The sequence below is a fragment of the Microtus oregoni genome, unplaced genomic scaffold (assembly GCF_018167655.1).
Source record: "Microtus oregoni isolate MIOR12 unplaced genomic scaffold, Mior012 000006F_ref0000085, whole genome shotgun sequence".
Lineage (NCBI taxonomy): Eukaryota > Metazoa > Chordata > Mammalia > Rodentia > Cricetidae > Microtus > Microtus oregoni.
This window is the reverse complement of record NW_024543065.1, coordinates 47,414,145-47,437,289: the sequence shown is the minus strand read 5'-3', so window position 1 is coordinate 47,437,289 and position 23,145 is coordinate 47,414,145. Positions and strand designations below refer to the sequence as shown.

The window sequence follows — 23,145 nt, the reverse complement described above, 5'->3', positions numbered from 1 at the left end:
GGTCCTGGATAGAGGTACTGCAGAAACTAAGAGACCATGGATGCAAACCCAAACTACTATACCCAGCCAAGCTATTGTTCACTAATATTGGAGAAAACAGGACATTCCAGGATAAGAACAAATTTAAACAATACATAGCCATAAATCAGCCCTACAGAAAGTAATAGAAGGAAAATTGCAACCCAAGGAATCCAACATTGCCAACACTGCCTACAATAACTGAGGCATCTAGCGACCCTTCACCAGCACAACTCAAAGAAGGGAAACACACAAATTCTACTACCAAAAAAATAAGAATACCTGGAGTAAACAACCACTGGTCATTAATATCACTTAATATTAATGGTCTCAATTCACCTATAAAAAGGCACAGGCTAAGAGATTGGATACGAAAACAGGATCCAACAGTCTGCTGTTTGCAAGAAACACATCTCAACCACAAAGACAGGCACCTACTCAGAGTAAAGGGTTGGGAAAAGGTCTTTCAAGCAAATGGTCCTAAGAAAAAAGCAGATGTGGCCATATTAATTTCTAACAAAACTGACTTTAAACTAAAATCAATCAGAAGAGATCGAAATGGACACTTTATACTCATAACAGGAACAATTCGTCAGGATGACGTCTCAATCCTGAATATCTATGCCCCTAATATAAAAGCAACCACATATATAAAAAAAATATTACTAAAACTCAAGGCAGACATCAAACCACACACACACTAGTAGTAGGAGACTTCAACACACTTCTCTCAGCAATGGACAGGTCAATCAGACAGAAACCTAATAAAGAATTAAGAGAACTATTGGAGGTAATGAAACAAATGGACTTAACAGACATCTATACAACATTACACCCAAATAGGAAAGAATATACCTTCTTCTCTGCAGCGCATGAAACCGTCTCGAAAATTGACCACATACTCAGAAACAAAGGAAACCTCCACAGATACAAAAAAATATCAGTGTTCACCTGTGTTTTATCAGATTACCACAGATTAAAGTTAGAAGGCAACAACAACGCTACCCCCAGAAAGCCGACAAACTCATGGAAACTGAACAGTAAACTACTGAACCACACCTGGGTCAAGGAAGAAATTAAAGTCTTCCTTGAATTTAATGAAAATAAAGGGACAACATACTCAAACCTATGGGACACAATGAAAGCAGTGCTAAGCGGAAAGTTCATAGCACTAAGTGCCCACTTAAAGAATACGGAGAAAGCATACATCGGGGACTTAACAGCACACCTGAAAGCTTTAGAAAAAAAAGAAGCAGACGCGACAAGGAGTAGAAGACTGAAAATAATCAAACTGAGGGCAGAAATCAACAAAATAGAAACACAGAAAACAATCCAAAGAATCAGTGAAACAAAAAGTTGGTTCTTGGAAAAAATCAACAAGATCGACAAACCCCTATCCAAACTAATTAAACGACAGAGAGAGAGAACACGCAAATAAATAAGATCAGAAATGAAAAGGGGGACATAACCTCAGACACAGAGGAAATTCAGAGACTCATTAGATCTTACTACAAAAGCCTGTATGCCACAAAACTAGAAAATGCAAAGGAAATGGACATTTTTTTTAGATAAGTACCATATACCAAAGCAAAACCAAGACGTGGTGAACGATCTAAATAGACCTGTTAGTCATGAAGAACTAGAAACTGTTATCAAAAATCTTCCTTCCAAAAAAGCCCAGGACCAGATGGTTTCAAGCAGAATTCTACCAGAACTTCCAAAAAGAGCTAATACTCCTTAATGTATTTCACAATATAGAAACAGAAGAGTCATTGCCAAATTCCTTTTAGGAAGCTACAGTTACCCTGATACCAAAACCACACAAAGACCCAACCAAGAAAGAGAACTACAGGCCTACAGGCCTATCTCACTCATGAATATCGACGCAAAAATTCTCAGTAAAATACTGACAATCCGAATTCAAGAACGCATTAAAAAATTATCCATCATGATCAAGTAGGCTTCATCAAGAGATGCAGGGCTGGTTCAACATACGAAAATCTATCAATGTAATCCACTGAAATAAACTGAAAGTAAAAACCATATGATCATTTCATTAGATGCTGAAAAAGCATTTGAAAAAAATTCAACACCCCCTTATGATAAAAGTCTTGGCGAGATTAGGGATACAAGGGTCATACCTAAGTATAATAAAAGCTATTTACAGCAAGCCGACAGCTAACATTAAATTTAATGGAGAAAAACTCAAATCCATCCCACTAAAATCAGGAACACGACAAGGATGTCCACTTTCTCCATACCTCTTCAATATAGTGCTTGAAGTTCTAGCAAAAGAAATAACACAACATAAGTTGATCAAGGGGATTCATATTGGAAAAGAAGAAGTTAAGCTCTCATTATTTGCAGATGATATGATAGTATACATAAGCGACCACAAAAACTCTACCAAAGAACTCCTACAGCTGATAAACACCTTTAGTAATGTGGCAGGATACAAGATCAACTCCAAAAAATCAGTGGCCTTCCTATACGCTAAGGATAAGGACACAGGGAGGGAAATTAGAGAAGCATCACCTTTCATGATAGCCACAAATAGCATAAAATATCTTGGGGTAACTCTGACCAAGGATGTGAAAGATCTATTTGACAAGAACTTTAAGTCTTTGAAGAAAGAAATTGAAGAGGACACCAGAAAATGGAAAGATCTCCCTTGCTCCTGGATAGGGAGGATCAACATAGTAAAAATGGCAATTCTACCAAAAGCAATCTATAAAATTCAATGCAATCCCCACCAAAACCCCATCAAAATTCTTCACAGATCTGGAGAAGACAATAATGAACTTTATATGGAGAAACAAAAAACCCAGGATAGCCAAAACAATCTTATACAACAAAGGGTTGTCTGGAGGCATTACCATCCCTGACTTCAAACTCTACTACACATCTACAGTATTGAAAACAGCTTGGTAGTGGCATAAAAACAGAGAAGTCGACCAATGGAATCGAATAGAAGGCCCGGATTTTATCCCACAAACCTATGAACACCTCATTTTCGATAAAGGAGCTAAAAGTATACAATGGAAAAAAGAGAGCATCTTCAACAAATTGGGCTGGCAAAACTGGATGTCAACCTGCAGAAGAATGAAAATAGATCCATAGCTATCACACACAAAACTCAAGTCCAAATAGATTAAAGACCTCCATATCAGTCCGAACACACTGAACCTGATAGAAGAGAAAGTGGAAAGTATTCTACAACACGTGGGCACAGGAGACCACTCCCTACGTATAACCCCAGAAGCACAGACATTAAGGACCTCATTGAATAAATGGGACCTCCTGAGACTGAGAAACCTCTGTAAAGCAAAGGACACTGTCGCTAAGACACAAAGGCAACTCACTGACTGGGAGAAGATCTTCAACAACCCCACAACTGACAAAGGTGTGATCTCCAAAATATATAAAGATCTCAAGAAACTAGACCATAAAAGGCTAATCAACCCAATTATAAAATGGGGCACTGAGCTGAACAGAGAATTCGCAACAGAAGAAGTCCAAACGGCCAAAAGACACTTAAGGTCATGCTCAACTTCCTTAGCCATCAGGGAAATGCAAATCAAGACAACTTTAAGATACCATTTTACACCTGTCAGAATGGCTAAAATCAAAAACACCAATGATAGCCTTTGCTGGAGAGGTTGTGGAGAAAGGGGTACACTCATCCATTGCTGGTGGGAATGCAAACTTGTGCAACCACTTTGGAAAGCAGTGTTTCGGTTTCTCAGGAAATTCGGGATCAACCTACCCCTGGACCCAGCAATACCACAATTGGGAATATATCCAAGAGAGTCCTTATTATACAATAAAAGTATATGCTCTACTATGTTCATAGCAGCATTGTTTGTAATAGCCAGAACCTGGAAACAACCTAAATGCCCTTCAATGGAAGAATGGATGAAGAAAGTATGGAATATATACATATTAGAGTACTACTCAGCAGTAAAAACAAGAGCTTCTTGAATTTTGCATGCAAATGGATGGAAATAGAAAACACTATCCTGAGTGAGGTAAGCCAGACCCAAAAAGAGGAACATGGGATGTTCTCACTCACATTTGGTTTCTAGCCATAAACAAAGGACATTGAGCCTATAATTAGTGATCCTAGAGAAGCTAAATAAGGAGAACCCAAAGAAAAACATATAAGCAACCTCTTGAATATTAACCTTCATCAGGCGATGAAAGGAGACAGAGACAGAGACCCATATTGGAGCACCAGACAGAAATCTCAAGGTCCAAAGCAGGAGCAGAAGGAGAGAGAGCACGAGCAAGGAATTCTGGACCGAAGGGGTGCACCCACACACTGAGACAATGGGTATGTTCTATTGGGAACTCACCAAGACCAGCTGTCCTGGGTATGAAAAAGCCTGGAATAAAACCGGACTCGCTGAACATAACTGACAATGAGGACTAATGAAAACTCAAGAACAATGGCAATGGGCTTCTGATCCTAATGCACGTACTGGCTTTGTGGGAGCCTAGGCCGTTTGGATGCTCACCTTACCAGACCTGGATGGAGGTGGGGGTTCCTTGGACTTCCCACAGGGCAGGGAACCCTGATTGCTCTTTGGGCTGAGGAGGGAGGGGGACTTGATTGGGGGAGGAGGAGGGAAATGGAAGGCGGTGGCAGGGAAGAGACAGAAATCTTTAATAATTAAATATATAAATAAATAAATAACAAAAAAGAAACTCAAAATAAATTAATAAATAAATGAAAAAATGGAAAATACTCATCTTCATAGAATCAAGAGAACTTGGACATTTACATGACTAAAGATGAAAAGATATCTATGAAGAAAGAATCACCAAGATTAGAGAAATCTGACATCATTTGCATGGTAAAATTTGATTATCCAGACATGTGTACACCTCTAATTAAAAATAAGAGCTCACTTTGGAGTTGGACAATGACTATCCTTCTCTAAATCCAAGCATGTTGCTAAAAAAAAAATTCTGAATTTTTTCTCATGTCAGGAGCCTTTTGGTATGGGACAGAAAGAAGATAGATTTGAAGGAAATATTTTACTTTTCTTCTTGCCCATTTTGTGTATATCATATCTTTCATTGAATACATGTCTATATAAATAATGTTTAAGTTTTAAACAATGAACACTAGATTTTCTTGCAGTAATCTTTGAAATTTCCAGGTAGAAGATGGTGCCGACAACAATGACTCCACCTGGTTAATTAAGATATCATGATGCTGATAGTGCTACTATGAGACCAGTTTTTGGGGACCAGCTCCAGAAATGGTGAGCCTTCTTACAATGCTTTGGTCAGAACTTCAAATAAGAACTTTAAAAAAAAAAAAACCCTATCGACTACTCAAAGACCTTACACAATTATATAAAACAGTAATTTTTAACTTAACTGTCATTTTAGTTTTACAGGATCCCATAGAAAGAACATTGCCCCCATGAAAGCTGAAAGCAACTCTAGAAGATGACATCCCCTTTCCCCAAGAAACTTTGTCCTTAGGGTTCGGGACACCATTTTGGGGAAGATTATAATTCATATAGGGTTGGGAGTTGGGGTGGAAATTATGTAGCCTCAGACATCTAAAAGAAAATTTCAGAAAAAAATACACAAGGAAAACTGAATGGGATGATAGGTAGATTAGTGTGAACTTACTCACACTAATAATAATAATAGTGAGTAATAGAGTGAATACTTGAGAGCTATTATTTACCGACAATTTGCATTGGTATAAATTTTTGTATATTGATATAAGTTCAAATTCTATTTGTTATATTGAATATTATCTGATTTCTGCTTAACTGTATATTTATCTGTATGTTTGTATACCTATGCAAAGTTATTTTGTCAGATTGTATACATGCATGCTTCTACCTGTGTTTAAGACATTTTGTATGTTGATACAATTATAGGATATATTTATCATATTGCATTATATATTTCTACCTGTGATCAAGATATTTATACATTGTTTACATTTTGAGGTTAATGTACTCATTTGTTGTACAGTTGTTTAAAGATTTTTTAATATTCTAATATGAAGTCTTAGCCTTTAAGTTATGCAGCTGTTAAGTATTATACATCAATTGTCATCCATGTTTGTCTATGTACAGTTAAACTAATCAGGTTCTTTAGATAATAGAGATAGATTGTATCTGTCCACATAGTTAGGTAAAGTTTAACCACTTCAAAGATCTGTAGAACATGGCATTTAAACAACTTGGGATTTTGTTAATGTGAGACACGATTGCTCTTGGCAATCATTGATCTATTCCTGAGAGAGTGTTGAGCACCAAAGACACTCCACTTGGAGTTTGTTTTTTTCTTGGCAAAACTGGCTTTTTGCTTATGCCTTGACCAATGACAAAGTGCACAATCACCAGACTTGACCCAGCATGATACAAGAAAAAATGCTGCCGAACATTCTCAAGACAGGGTAAGATGGTTCTGCAAAATTTCCTGCCTCTAAAAATGGTCTGTCAGTTACTCTGGGTGTTAGCCAAAGTTGGCTGATTCAACATTGCAAATGAGACTTTGAATGATTGCCTAGGCAGGCAGTGATCTCTGTCATCTACTGTACATTTTGGAAGCTGCTTGATTGTGCTTCCTGCCTACTCAATTTAATATTAACTCCCTTATCTGGTCTTCAGTGGGGTTGAAGACTAGATAGCCATCATTACCATTCTCTTATGATCTAGTCAAGCCATTTCTACTACAATCTTAGACTCCTTAGGATAGAACGTTTCTTAAAACATTAGGATATGTTCCTTGCTTAATATTGTCTATGCTGGTTGTAATTCTAATTTTATACTTAATATCTGTTCCTATTGTACTTAGTTTTGTATTAGGTTTGGAACTCTTTTATTTAAACAAACGTGGGAGGTACTTTGGGAGCTCCTTCATCCAATAACCTTTAATATACCAGCTCACTAGGGCATGGTGTCATAGTATCAATGCAACTGTAAAGACTGTGCTGCCTCTCTCTCTTTGGACTCTCATTTTTATCTCCTATCTTCAGTTCCTGTTTCCCATTAGTGCAGAGGACTGTGATCTGTGATCCTACCCCTAAATAAATAAACATTTATAATACATAATCCTGAACTAGTGTGGGATTATTTTGTAACTTCCATCATCAAGAGGGAGTATTTTTAACTAAATGAACATAAAATACACAAAATTATTTTTTCTTAATGGTTTTTTGAAACAATGTCTCTTGTAGCCAACACTGACCTCAAACCAACCATACAAGTAAAGATGATCTAGAGCCCCTGAATATGACTCTATGTCTCAGAGCTAGGTTTTCAGTCAAGTGACACACTGGTGAGGTATTTTTTTTAATTTTTAAAATAAGAGATATTTGAGACACACCCAAAGTACTTAAACATACTTTTACCATCAATTGGACATTTTAATGAAATGAAACCTTCAATGATCAGGTAAATGTATAGTTCACCAGTCTATGTAAATATATGGCATTACTTAATGGTGAAACATTTTAAATATTCTTTACTAAGACTTTGGAAATCTGTAGTGTATTCTAGTCCATCCTAAAGAACCCCTGTACTGCAAAGCACAGGACAACATCTTTCCTGACTGTCTACACCCTGTAGATGCCCAGTCAGATTTGTGTAGCACTTGGTACTGTTCCTGTGACTCCAGTGTGGACGGCATAATAACCAAGCTACCTTAATATGAAACAGCAAATTTTAATGAAGGAATAGCTTACAACACCAGGGATCCAGCGATGAGCAGGAGATACAAAAAAGAGAGGCAAGCTGGTCTCAAGCCGCCAGATTTATATGTAACCATTAGCCCGAGGTGAACACGCCCACCATTGGGCGGAGTATCCCCTACACTCCAGCACTTGTATTATCCCAGAACTCACTGATGGTTTTCTTCTTTGCAGTAAAGGGTAGATGACATACATTTTGGCAAAACAGTAGAATAACATTACTATCCCCACTAACCACTGACCACTGCATTATCAGATGTATCAAATGTGCTTCCTAGATAGAATTAAAAACCTGTAGTGCAAGTGTGAGCTACCCCTCCCTTTCTCAAGGTAAAGTAGGATAAAGAAGACATGGAAAATGGACTAAGAGGCTGGAGAGGAAATGTCAGATGCAGGTCAATAAAGAACATAAGCAATAATCTAACTTTTATTGAGTGTTCATGAGCCTAACACTGACATGGCAACACTGAGGAATGTGAGGTGCTCCATGGGGTGGGTGTGTGAGGGGGTTTGTGGTTGAAATAAGAATATTGGTTACCTGTTTCAGGTCTTCATAGCTCAAAAGCAGGAAGTTGTCTCTTTCTCTCATGGACAGCCAGGCACGGGTGTGCTCAAACCATGATCCAAATACAACTGTGTGAAGGGAGGAAGAAAGTGTTGATTACAAAGAATAAAAGTGAGTACTGCCTGATATTCTTCACTTTTGAGCAAATGGTAGATACCTTTATTAAGAAAAATCAAATTGACATTTACAATATTCAGTGTAACAAATGATACATACACTACAATGAGCTGATAAAATCAAAAACACTAATAAGCTCATCAACCCACTGCTTTACCACGGATGCCATGAGGAGACATCCTCCTGTTGGGTATCAATGACTGAGGCATGTGTTGGGGAAAGCAATCACACCAATACAGTAAGCCAGAGGTTTCTGGACATGGTTAGGCTTGGTCTGAAGAACTATCTTAAGTAATTATGAGGCAGATCACCTTCTATTGGCTTCCCCCTCTAAGTTGCCCCCACTACTCAATATCACTCTTCAACACCCAAGCCTCCAAAACAAGACAAGGAGAGACCTTCCAAGCATAGACATCCAACTTCACATCCAAACTTCATTTACATTCCTAAGGCTATAGATCCTGGTCTAGTGCACTCTCTTCTTGTCTCAGCCTCCATTTCACACTTGCACTGTTACCTATTATCTGAAGAAATAACTGAATCAAATCAGTAAAGAAGGTAAGAGTTAAGTCAGGGTAAGAGCAGTAGAATATATGAATTCAAGGATTCTAAGATTTAATTGAAAACTGAGGGTAAATGACCTACCGGGAAGTTGTAGAGAGAAAGTGAATTCCACAAGTATTGGCAGAATTAAGTCACTTAAAGAGATTGAAAGCTGGTCTCAGGTGATGGCTCAGTGGAATTTATTTGCCTTGTAAGTGTGAGCACCTGAGTTTGAATCCTCAGGAACTATTGAACGAAATAGAAATTAAGGTTCAACACCTAATGTTGTTGTTGGTCTTCCACATTCAAGCTTTGGCACAAGAACAGACATAGTCACACATTTGTTTCCATACAATCATGGATACACACACCTATGCCCATCAAAAAAGGCTAAAAGCCAAGCCAGAAGTGGTGGCACACATTTATAATATTGAAACTCAGAGTTAGAGTCAAGAGAAGACTAGAGCTTCAATGTCATTTTCCATTACATTGTGAATTAGTGGCCAATTTGAGAAACACCTGATCATGTCTGAAAATAAGCAAAAAACCAAAAGCATGTTAGTGAGAGCATCAAAAATAAGCCAATAACATATATGTTGCTGATAATTAACATTTGGTTTGCTTTAGAGGTCATTTTTGAAGATAATGTGTTTATTTGTAGGCTGGGATTACAAAGTAAATGTCAAGAAGGCTGTCTCTGTCTGTTTTGTAGAAAAGGATTACTAGAACTATTGATCCACTGTATCCATCCCATAAATGTCATGAGTGAAGGCTTTTACCGTGATACTCAGCCTGGATATATTATTTTCATACAATTTAGTTTATATATATCAAGTTATGAGACCTACTGGCTGTGTTGAACTAGGTTCTCTCTGCCTACCAGCCCTGCCTATCCTTTTTTCCTGCCTCAATATTGCCTGCTTAGCTCTCTATTAGATCATCATGTGTTTTAGACAGGCAAAGTTTCACAGCTTCACAGAGTTAAACCAATTAAACATAAATGAATGCAACACAATTTGAAAGATTAAAATAAATGTTTTACAACATAAATGACTGTAACACATCTTAAAATAATGTTCCACAACATCTCTATAAGTTGCTTTCTGTTGGAACAGAAGCCAACTCAGATACAGTTGGAAAGTGGGGCACCACAAAGAACAAAAAAGAATCTTCCCTCAGAATTGTATATGTAAGCAAAGAAAGCACATTGAAATTGTCAAGAGAGAAACACCAAGTCTAACATAATAGAAGGTCTGTTAGAACTGAGATTTCAACAGAGTTTAAAATCTGTGTGATGCAATGTAAACAAACCTAAGAGAGATGCTTAAAGGTCAATGTACCTACATTAAGAAATCAGTTAGATATCTAATAAATTGGTTAATGGTTCACCTGAGGGCTCTCTGGAAAAAGAAAAAGTCAAATGCCAAAATCAGTAGCTGTAAAGTAAGCACAGACATTAATGAAATAAAAAATTTGAAAGCATCCCAACAGCAAAACAAACCAGAGAGTCAATGAAACAGATGTGATTCCTTCAAAATGTAAACAATATTGACAAACCTTAGGTAAATTAACTAAAGGGAAGAGCAATGTCCAAAACTAATACAATAAGACATGAAAATGGAACACTATGACAATCACCAGTGAAATTTAGAAAATTATTAGAATTTACCTTAAGAAATTCCACCAAACTGGAAAATCTAAAACATATGGATAAATTTCATTTCCTTTTTTTCATTGAAAAAATTTCTGCCTCCTCCCACTTCCCGTTTCCCACTCCCTCCCCCCCACGTCTCCCCCCTCGCCCCACTACTCCTCCTTCCCCCCACTTCTCTGCCCCTTCCCCCATTTCTTTCCCCCTCCCTCTCCAGTCCAAAGAGCAGTCAGGGTTTCCTGCCCTGTGGGAAGTCCAGTGTCCTCCCTCCTCCATCCAGTTCTAGGAAGGTGAGCATCCAAACAGGCTAGGTTCCCACAAAGCCAGATCATGCAGTAGGATTAAAACCCAGTGCCATTGTCTTTGGTTTCTCATCAGCCTTCTTTGTCTGCCATGTTCAGAGAGTCCAGTTTTATCCCATGCTTTTTCAGTCCCATTCCAGCTTGCCTTGGTGAGCTCTCAATAGATTAGCCCCACTGTCACAGTTGGTGGGGGCACCCCTAGTGGTCCTGACTTCCTTGCTCATGTTCTCCCTCCTTCTGCTTCTCATTTGGACTTTGGAAGCTCAGTCCGGTGCTCCAATGTTTAAAATGTTTAAAAAATAAACAGTATACGTGGGGAGAAGGCTCAGCAGTTAAAAGCATTCACTGTTCCTCTATAGGACCAGGATTCAGTTTTCAGTATCTACATGATAGTTGTCAGTGTACTCTTTCCTTCTTTGTGGGTATCAGACACATATGCAGCAAGACAAATGCATGCAAGCAAAACACATCTACACATAAAATAAAATGAACCTTAAAATTAATCAGGCCTGACCCTGCCCCATGCCCACCAGTTTTGGATTAGGAAAAGGAATAGCAAAGACCAGGACTGAACAACTCAGCTAACATTGAGGTCAAGATCCAGGGCACTGAGTGGTTTACTTGAACATAGACACTATCAGTAAGCTCAGGAGAAGGTAGAAAGGACAAGCCCTGTGGAACAATACCCACTGGATAATCATGCGTCTGAGCAATAATAGAATATCCAAGATATCCAATAATATCCTCATCCACATCTAGATGAGGGTCCAGTATTGATGGTGTAGCAGAAGCCAGAGACCCTGAATGCGAAAACAGCTCATTGCAATGGATATTTATAGGTAAAACTGTTTGGGCAAAAGGGTATACTTCATGACATATCTTAGCTCCCAATGCTATTTATTATGATGAACAAATATGGAAAGGTGGGAATGATGGAGTAGCAAAGTACTACAAGTATACTGAAATTGGACACAGCAGATGTGATGGGTATGAGGGAGGACTGACTTTGAGAGAGGAGCAGATCATTTGCCCAGAGGGATGGGTGAAATAGTTTGATTTTTTGTTTGCTTTACCTTTGTTTTTAAAATAAGTTTATCTTTCTTTTACATTACAGCCTTAGTTTTTCCTAACTCATTTCCTCCCAGTCCCTCACCCACATATCTCCTCTATTAACATCCCCAAGCATTCCTCTTCCATTTCTGTTTGGGAAAGGGAGGGTCTCCCATGAATATCAACAAAACGTTGCACATCTGCTGGGTGCATGCCTTTAACCCCAGCACTCGGGAGGCAGAGGCAGGCAGATCTCTGTGAGTTCGAGACCAGCCTGGTCTACTGAGCTAGTTCCAGTACAGGCTCCAAAGCCACAGAGAAACCCTGTCTCGAAAAACCAAAAAAAAAAAAAAAAAAACCAAAAAAAAACCGAAACATTGCATATCAAGTTGTAGTAGACTGTGCATCTCCCCATGTATTAAAGATGAACAAGGTGACTCAGTAAAAGGAGTAGGACACCAAGAACCAGCAAAAGAATCAAAGACGTTTCTATTTTATTCTATAAGAAGTTAGCATTTCCATAAGAGGGCCACTCTATGCAACTGTAACATATATGAAGAGGGCCTTGGTCAATCCCCTCTAGGCACCCTGGTTTTCAGTTCAGTGTCTGTGAGCTCTATGAGACCAGGTTGGTTCTATGAGGTTTCTTCTGGTCTCCTTGACCCTTCTGGCACCTACAATCCTATCTCATCATTTTCTGCAGGATTCTCTGAACTCCACCTAATGTTTGGCTATGGATCTGCATCTGTTCCCATTTGTTACCTGATGATGTCACTCTGATTACTGTCGGGCTAGGAACCAGTCTGGTCATAGGAGATGGCCAGTTCAGACTGCATATCTGATATGCTAGGAGTGTAAGCTAGAGCTTCCATATAGATTCCTGTGGGATTCTCTTGTGCAAGGATTTACCTGACCCAGAAATGCCCCACCTTTTCAGTACTCTACCCAGTGTTCATAGCAGCATTTTCATAACGGCCAGAACCTGGAAACAACCTAGGTGCCCCTCAACCAAAGAATGGATAAAGAACATTTGGTCCATTTCTCAATGGAATGTTACTCACCTGGTAAAAACAATGGCATCAGGAAATTTGAAAGGAAATTGATGGAATTTAAAAAAATCATCCTGAGTGAGGAAACCCAGACTCAGTAAGGCAAATATGGTATGTATGTACTCATAAGTGAATATTATCTGTAAAGTAAAGGATAACCATGCAACAATCAACAGCCCCAGAGAGGCAAGGTAGCAAGGAGTGCAAAAAGGGATATGTCCCTTAAATGGGGAAAATAGAAGAAATTTCCTGAGTTAACTGGGTGCTGGCAGGGGTGGGAACATGATGGATTTTAATGGGAGAACGTATGGAATGGGAGAGTATTTGAGATACATTTTGATGGGGGTATTTTAGGGTTAGATAGACCTACTGCTAGGAAAACTCCCATGCTTCTACAAGGATGTTCAAATCAAGGACTAGCTACAGTGGATAACAGCCTGAACTGGCCACCTCTTGTAATCAGGACAATAACAGCCCACCTTGTCATCAGTCATCATCCAGTGATGGATGGAAATAGATGCAGAGACCTACAGTTAAACACTGGGCTTAACTGCGGGAATCCAGCTGAAGAGAGAGATGGATTGGATGAGCCAGGTGAGTCAAGGTTATCACAAGGAAATCCACAGAAATGACTTACATGGAATTATAGGAGGCCACAGGCTCTGGACTGACAGAGAGACTGCATGGATCTGACCTAGGGCCACTATATGTTTGGCACTGTGTAGCTTGATTTACTTGGATTCCTAGTTGTAGAAGTTGGGCCTGTCCCTATTGCTTTGGCTGACATTTAAGAACCTATTCCTCATAATGGGTTGCCTTGCTCAGCCTTAATATAAGGTGAGAAGTTTAGTCCTACCTCAGCATGCCATGTCATTCTATGTTGACACCCATGCTGAGGCCTGTCACTTTCTGAATAGAGGAGAAGTGGATTGGGAGGTAGAGTTGGGAGATAGGTAGAAAGAGGGAATGGGATGAGAAGAGAGAGGGGAAACTGAGGTCATGATATAAAGTAAATGAGCAAATTAAAAAAGAATTTATTTCCTCTCAAATCCCACACTCAATGATGTGTTGGAAGGTTGTGTCTCATAAATTTGAAACTGCCATCAACTGGAAAACAAGTGTTCAAATGCCATTATAAACGTGGGTCATTTCTAATTCATTCACCACATAAGATAATACCTGCTGGAAAGACCAGACTCTCCAAATGATGCCAGAATGGGTTTTCATGGGACAAGCTCTTCCTGAACCCTGTTATGCAGTAGTGTGTTAAAACAGAAAGTCTACATCACCAGGATAAAGATGGTTATGAGTCTGGAAGCCACAGATTGTTTGTGTTTTGAGGAATAAGATGGAGCCATCTGAAGATTAAATAATATACTAAAGGCTGGGGATGTAGCCAAGTTCGATAACATGCATGACACTGTGGTTTTGAGTCACAGTATTCAATAAACAGAACATGGTTGTAGTTGCTTGTAGTGCTAGAACTCAAGAGGTAGATGCAGGAGGAACAGAGCTTCAAGGTCACCCCTGACTATATAGAGAGTTCAAGACCAGCCAAAACTATATCTCATCTTGTCTTTAAAATGTCTTTGAGCCCTGGGCTTTAAGAAGAGCTAATACCTATACTCCTCAATGTGTTCCACATAATAGAAAGAGAAGGGTCATTCCCAAACTCGTCACAAAGTCTCAACAGAGAGAGAATTACAGACCAATTTCACTCATGAACATGCAAAAGTTCTTAGTAAAAATACTGGCAAACCGAATCCAAGTACACATAATAAAATAATCCATTATGATCAAGTAAGCTTCACTCCAGAGATATAGTGCTGGTACAACATATGAAAATCTAGAAATTAATCTGTCATAGAAATAAACTGAAAGAAAAAAAACATACGATCATTTTATTAGATGGCAAAAAAGCATTTGACTAAATTTAACACCTCTTCATGATAAAGGTATTGGAGAGATTAGAGATACAAGGATCATATCTAAATATAATAAAAGTAATATACAGCAAGCTGACTACTAACATCTAATTAAATGGAGAGAACCTCAAAGCAATTCCACTCAAATCAGGACCAAATAAGGGCTGTCCATGCTCTCCATATCTCTTGAAGTTCTTGCAAGAGCAATTAGACAACATAAGGGGACCAAGGAGACTCAAATTGGAAAGGAGGAAGTCAAACATTTGTTATTTGCAGATGATAGTGACCCCAAAAATTCTGCCAGAGAACTCCTACAGGTGATAAATACCTTCAGTGATGCGGCAGGATACAAGATCAACTCAAAAATATCAGTAACCCTCCTATACACAAAGGCTGAAGATGCTGAGAGGGAAATCAGAGAAACTTCACCTTTCACAATAGCCACATATACCATATACCATAAAGTATCCTGGGTTAACCCTAACCAAGGAAGTGAAAAACCTATTTCACAAGAACTTTAAGTGTTTGAAGAAAGACAGTGAAGAAGATACCAGAAAATGGAAAAATCTCCCATGTTCTTGGATAGGAAGGATAAACATAGTAAAAATGTCAATCCTACCAAAGGCAATCTATAGATTCAATGCAATCCCCATCAAAATCCCAACATAGTTTTTCACAGACCTTGAGAGAACAATAATCAACTTCATATGGAAAAACAAAAAGCCCAGGATAACCAAAACAATCCGGTACAATAAAGGAACTTCCAGAGGCATTACCATCCCTGACTTCAAGCACTATTACAGAGCTACAGTAATCAAAACAGCTTGGTATTGGCATAAAAACAGAGACGTTGACCAATGGGATAGAATTGAAGACCTGGATATTAATCCACACAACTATGAACACCCGATTTTTGACAAAGGAGTTAAAAGTATACAATGGAAGAAAGAAAGCATCTTCAACAGATGGTTCAGGCAGAACTGGGTGTCAACCTGTAGAAGAATGAAAATAGATCCATATCTATCACCATACACAAAACTCAAGTTCAAATAGATTAAAAACCTCACTAAAAGCTGACCACCCTGTATCTGATAGACGAGAAATTGGGAAGTATCTTTCAATGCATGGGCACAGGAGAGCACTTACTAAGTATAACCCCAGTAGCACAATAAGAGCAACAATGAATAAATGGGCCCTCCTAAAACTGAGAAGCTTCTGTACAGTAAAGGTCACAGTCAATAAGACAAAAAGGCAACCTAATAAATGGGAGAAGATCTTCACCAACCCCTCATCAGACAAAGGACTGAGCTCCAAAATATATAAAGAACTCAAGAAATTAGATATTAAAAATTTAAATAACCCAGTTAACAATGGGGTACTGAACTAAACAGAATTCTCAATAGAAGAATTTCAAATGGTCCAAAAATACTTAAGGGCATGTTCAACTTCCTTAGCTATCAGGGAAATGCAAATCAAAACAACTCTGACATACCATCTTACATCTGTCAGAATGGCAGAAATAAAAAACCAATAATGATAGCTTATTCTGGAGAGTATTTGGAGTAACAGGGACACTCATTCTTTGCTGGTGGGAATGCTAACTTGTACAGCCACTTTGGAAGTCAGTGTGCTGTTTTCTCAGAAATTTGGGAGTCAACCTACCTCATGATCCAGCAATACCACTCTTGGGAATGTACCCAAAAGTTACTCAATTCTACGACAAAATCATTTGTTGAACTATGTTCATAGCAACACTATATGTAATAGCCAGAACCTGGAAACAACCTAGATGCTCCTCAATGGAAGAACAGATAAAGAAAGTGTGGCAATCTGTACATTAGAGTACTACTCAGTGGTAAAAAACAAAAAAAACAATGACATCTTGAATTTTGTGTGCAAATGGATGGAAATAGAAAACACTATCCTGAGTGAGTTAACCCAGAGACAAAAATATGAATATGGTATATATTCACTCATGAGTGGATACTAGCCATAAACAAAAGGACTTTGAGCCTATAGTTCATGATCCTAGAGAAGCTAAGTAATAAGGTGAATCCAAGGACCAACATATATAGATCCTCCTGGAAATTGGAAGCAGGCAATATTGCCTGATAACATTTGGGAGCATGAGGGAAAGAAGTAGAGGGAAGGAAAAAAGGGGAAGAGGAGCAGAGAAGGGGGGTTTTAGGGAGAGCTTGAGGGAATGGCATAGTTGAGATGGAGGAAGGACAGATAAGAGATATCTTGATTGAGGGAGCCATGTTGGGGTCAGCAAGAAACCTGGCTCTAGAAAATTTCCCAGGAATCAACAAGGATGACCCCAACTAAGACCCTAGCAATAGAGAGGGTGTCTCTACTGTCCTTGCCCTGTAGTCAGACTGATGATTATCTTTAATATCACCATAGAACTTTTGTCCAACAACAGATGAAAACAGAGACAGAGACCAGCATCAGAGTACCGGACTGAGCACCCAAGGTCCAGTTGAAGAGTGGAATGAGGGAGAATATGAGCAAGGAAGTCAAGACCACGAGGGGTTCACCCACCAAGACAATGTGCCTGAGCTAATGAGACCTCACCACCTCCAACTGACTGGGCAATGAATGAGCATGGGATCAACCGAGTTTCTCTGAATGTGGTTGACAGTTGTGGCAGACTGAGGGGACAATGGCACTGGGATTTGTCTCTACTGCATGTACTGGCTTTTTGGGATCCTTTTCTCTTTGCATGTATACAGCGATCAAGCTGGATGTAGTGGGGAGAGACTTGGACCTTCCACAGGTCAGGGTGCCTTGTCCTCTCTTAATATTGGAGAAGGTGAGAGAAGAATGTGTGGAAGACTGGAAGGGAAGTGGGAGGAGGAGAGGAAGTGGAAATTTGGGATGGTAATTTTTAAGGTAATAAAATGAAAGAAATGCCTTTGAGCCAATAGCAACTGCTATATTTAATAGACCGCTCACCATTTCCTTTGAGGAACCATTCAAAATACTTTATCAGGGAACCTGGATTCTTCACAAGGTTTGTCTTATGAAAGAAAAAATAACCAGACACAAGAACATCTCTGGGATTTCTGATGACATAGATCATCTAAAATGGAAAAACATGTATATGAGGGTCAATACAGTCATTCTTCATTTTTACCTGTTACGATTTATATGAAATGTCAATCAAATATCATGACATTTCCAAAATCATTTATTAATTTTATTTGGAAAAACCATACTTAAGTACGATACAGTTGAGATCCTCTTTCATACTTTAATTTGATATACAAATACATAACAGCCAAATGACTGAGGTCACTATTACTGTAAAAAACAAAAACAATAATAAAAATCCAACACTGATTCTATAATTGTAAAAAACAATATCTCACAGTGTGAAATATCATCCATCTGCTGTGAAAGAGTAACTTATCTACACAGAATACTGAGTCCTGTGCTCAATCAATCTGCGATATGACAAACTTTTTGGTTTCTATAACTATAACTACCTAATATAACCCTCAAAACAGTCATGGTGCAGAGCTTAAATCCAATGTGCCATTACAAAATGGTGAAAACAAAGACTTACAGGAAACTAAGTAATGAAGAGAGTCAGAGAAAACAATTTCCTTTGTGAAAAGCATAACTATTGGTCACATAATGCTGAATGCTCATCAGAGAAAACATACAGACAAGGAACATTGTACAGAGAGAGATGATTGATTATACTTAAGTATTTATACATATGTAGATATGTATAAATATGCATATATAATAAAAATCAATGAAAAAGATACCATAAATCTGGAAAATGAGAGCTATATAAATGAGTGTGGAGGAAGGTTTTGGGAGAGTGTTGTATACAATTAAATTGTAATCTCAAAAATAAAAGAAATAAGTTAAAAGTAAATAAATTTAATAAAAGGATACTTATATTTTGAACCAATGCATTTGTGGAATTATTCTAGAATATATCTCTTCATGCCTCAATTTCTCCAGACAAGAGTTTTCCAAATTCAGATAAGACACAAACACATATTTTTGAATGGTCATAACTGAATTGTGGTATTTTTAGGAGAGATAGTTCCTCTACGAGTGTCTTTGCAGTTTAAGCATAAAATAATATTAAGTTCTGTGGTGGAGGGACTTCCAGTAAACCTTCTTACTAACAAGAAGCTATGAATATTTCTGATCCTTTCTGTAGTTCTTCTATCAGGAACATGGGTGATTCCTGTGGTTACGGATCTCAATGGACAGCTAGACCCAGCAAGACACAGTGGATACAGATGAGCCATAACTGTTGAACATCTACATGTTTCAATGCCTGTTCATGTTGTTTCATCTATGAGGTAGTCTGTGTTGGGAGTTTCACCCACTGTGCATAGGGTATTTATAGAATCAAGATTAGCTAATTAATTAATTAATTACTTTGGTGACAGCAAAAGGGTAATATCTACTGTACACTAGAATTTTAACTCTATTTGACCTGTGTAGGTAGTTCATTGATGCTCTAATGTGTGGTTCCACTTTCTGTCATATCTCTGCCAGGATCACGGTGTGGTGATTGACATCATGGTATTTTGATTTAGTCTGAGGAGGGAACACATCAATATCACCTAGTGCATGAGAATCCCAGCTTTACTAACTCAACCTAAACAAATCAGAGTCCATTTAAACAAGAGCTCCAGAAAAAGTCATGCTAGAAAAAGTTCAACGAGCATTTGACTAAGCATTTCTCAATCACTGGATACTGACCTTAGCCTTGGAACTGAAGAAAGACTTGGGGAAAAGATGGAAGGGAAGATGAGAGCTGATGAGGCGTGGTCCTTCCTGATTGATTAAAATTGAATATCCTATTTGAGTCTCTACCCAGGGTGAGCGTTCCCAGATGGGCACAGATTGAATCCACTTGGGATTCCCCTTGGTCTGAATTAAGCAGACAATCTCAATCAGCCAGTTAGTTCCTGAACAAGAAGAAAAATTGATGGTCACTAATTTCAACATTATTTGTTAAAAAAGCCTCAAGTAGAATTTACAGTTACACTATTTACAGTGCAGCTGTTTCCAAGTACACAGACGTGTGGTGTTCACAATGTCTACATGGTGTTAGCACAAAGTATATTGATCTAGCACATCCCCAATGCTTCACTTGGAAAAACTGAGATTACACTCAGTATACTTCACCTGCCTCCTGAACATCCCCAGCAGTCCTGGACCATCATCAGTCTACATTCTGGTGCAGTGAATTTGAATATCCCAGATATTTCACAGGGATGAAGTTATAAAATCTGTTCTAGCTTGCACGAAAAGATCTAGAAGAGCTCCCTTCTTTTAATACAATGCCCTTGAGATGCATCCATCCTGCAGTGTGTCTGTGAGTACTGCTTGTCCTTAAGGTAAATAAATGCCCTCTTGTCTATTTAACACACACACTCTATCCATGTTTGCATGCTCATTTATCAGTGGATATTGATCTACCTTTCTTCCCTGGGCGATTGTCTGAATCTTTATCCTGAATTCCACTGTCCTTCACTTTCCAAGTTATTGCACATTCCTTGTCAGCAACCTAATACTTTCCTAATGGTCAATGCTTCCTCTACTCAGTAAACATCCCTTCTCCAAAAGTCTTGATGCTTCTTTTTGGTTCCTTGAGTTTGAGACTCTTTCTACAACCTGAACAAGAACCATGGTAAATCTCTACATGACGTTTTACTCTCCATCACATATTTATTTATCCATGCCTTTTTTTCTCTTGATGTTATTTCCTTTCTTGATTCTCACGATTCTCACTTTTCAGTCACTCTTCTACACAGAGACACAGCAATGCCAGAGTCTGCCTTAGGATCCATTGACATTGCTCTCTTTCTTTCTTCCTTTTTTAAAAAAATAATTTTTAGATTTTTTTTAACAAAATACCAACCAAAATTCCCACTCCCTCCCCTCCTACCATTTCCTTCACACACACTCCCACCCCACCCCCAAATAACCCTGCCTTAACTGATCTGCGACCTCAAAGAGCAGGCTAAAGTCTTTCTCTGAGTGTAAATGTGCTGACAGAAAGCTCTCCTAACCCACAAAGCATTTTAAACATCTGATATACAGGACACTCTACTCATTGCCTAAATTAATGATGATCAATGTCCCAACCTTCCTCATACAGTTCAAGATCATTCTCACTAACAGTCCTTACCTGATTTGGGGTAAGTCAGTATGATTGTGTCTTCATCTCTAACCACAAACTTATCACCGATTTCTTCAAGTATTCCTTTGTCAGTCCCTACTCCAGGGAAAGGTATTCCTTCAAACCAAAGGTAGTCTGACATGGCCAAGAGCTCTTTGTGGGTGCTGTTAGGATTCCACCTTTAGCCACCTGTGCAGCTTCTAGCTAATGTTGAGAGCTAATATTTATAGTACAGCGAAGGAAATCATTAATAGCCCGTAGTGAATTCCAAAATTAACTACTGAGAAGAAAGAGATATTGCAACAGTAAGTCAAATGTTGTTTTATTAAGCAATTGTGAACACATACAGAGATCATTCTCCAGCATTTCTGAGCCTGAGTTCATGACTCCAAACCAGAAACTCAATAATAAGTGCTAGGTCATAGAAATGGGACTCACTTATCATGCTTTCTAATTCAATTTAGCTTTCAAGGTGGTTTCCAATGTGCAAAAAATTACAGAGATCATACAAAATGTTGCAACAAGCAATTTCTTTTTCAAATAGTGGTTGTCTTTTCAGAAACTGATATTTAATTAGCTGCATGTATGACTCCAACCCTCGCCCTCTCCCCATACAACCATCCCTTTATTTCCCATATTTATGTGTTCATTAATATTTATTGAAACAAGCATATAATCACATGTTATTATAACATACTGAGTCCATTTAGTTCTGTTTGTATATGATGTATTCTGAGGTGAGCACTTGGAAATTTTTTTCAAAAGTCCCAGGAAAGAGTAAAAGTAGCATAGTGTGTACAACTAAGAACAAAAGCTCCTTGTGCAAAAATATTTTAATTCTTGCATACACTCTAGCCTGGAGAAACATGTGGAAATTGTATGAAAGTTTGAGTGATGGAGTACCAGACCCTGGTCTGTCTCTAGTCCCTCTCTCCTGTTGTTGAAATAGATATCCTTCATAAGTCACCTGAACATTTATAATGTCCCACCCTGAACATATCTACTGTGCTTGAGGCAGCTTGGGACAGTTGGGGATAGTGAACAATGTGCATCTGAGGCTGTAGTAGTTTTCTTCTTCAATGGGGTAACTAATGGATCCACATTAATGTCTCAATAGAGTATTAAGGACCCAGACATCAGAGATACAAGTGAAACACCCAAATTTTCTAGCTGGAGCTTCCCTAGTGTTTTGGTGTCAAGTTCTACTCAACTTTCCTTCCTACCTCCTTCTTGGCATCAAGAGCTCCAGACCTGTGTGTGTGTGTGTGTGTGTGTGTGTGTGTGTAGGTACTGATTTAACCATGTTTTCTTTTTTCCATTGAATATCTTCACCTTATGGCCAAGTCTGGAACACTCAGGTCTTCCACTGTCTTTTTTTGTTTTGCAGACCTAGTTCTGGAACCAAGGCATAATTACAAACAAAAGAATTTCCAGAATGTTCTGTAATGATTGCCAGAGATAAGTGGAAGCTCACAAACAGCTGCTGGGTCAATCTGTTCCTGTGGTTGCTCAAGTGTCTCTTTCTCTCTCAGTGTAGAGTCCATGTCTCCAGGCACATTCTCTCTGGGCTCTATTCCCAAAGTGAACCACAGCCTGGAAACTTTTCTCTATCGTGATCAGACCAGGGAGGGTTCCAGGTATTGTCTCCAGAGGGACCTGCCTGATTTTCAAGACCCATCTGCAGCTCCAGAGCTTGATTAACCTAAAACAACTCTATTTCCAACTGCCCCATGCAGTAACTGAAGATCCAGCATTAGCTGAAGCTCCAGTTGCAACAGGTGCTCTAGCACCAGTTCAGAAGGTTGCTCGCCTTTCTGAACCATCTTCTGAGCAGCTCTAGAAATACACCTTTGAAACCTGAACCCTTCAGGGGATTTGCAGACTTAGAGTTACTTTCTGCTGTCACACAGCCCCTCTTACCCATGGAACAAGAACCCTTGGTTCTAGCTAAAATATCTTGATTTTAAGGACAAGGCAGCCATGTATTCAAGGCTCAGCAGATTTCTGAATGTGTGGGGGTTGATGGTTGGGTGCTC

The 23,145-nt window shown here is 38.7% G+C and overlaps 1 protein-coding gene across 1 annotated transcript in view; it reads right to left on the bottom strand.

Annotated features, from left to right (window-relative positions):
• Positions 1-21,305, bottom strand: part of LOC121449499 (sulfotransferase 2A1-like) — a 40,774-nt gene extending 19,469 nt beyond the window's left edge. Inside the window, exons 1-4 of the mRNA XM_041653965.1 lie at positions 21,119-21,305; positions 19,684-19,892; positions 17,905-18,031; positions 8,283-8,377 (exon numbers count right to left, since the gene is read on the bottom strand). Of these exons, the coding sequence (XP_041509899.1) occupies positions 8,283-8,377; positions 17,905-18,031; positions 19,684-19,892; positions 21,119-21,251 (564 nt within the window). The 5' untranslated portion in view covers positions 21,252-21,305. The remainder of the gene's footprint in view (positions 1-8,282; positions 8,378-17,904; positions 18,032-19,683; positions 19,893-21,118) is intronic.
• Positions 21,306-23,145: the final 1,840 nt, after the last annotated feature.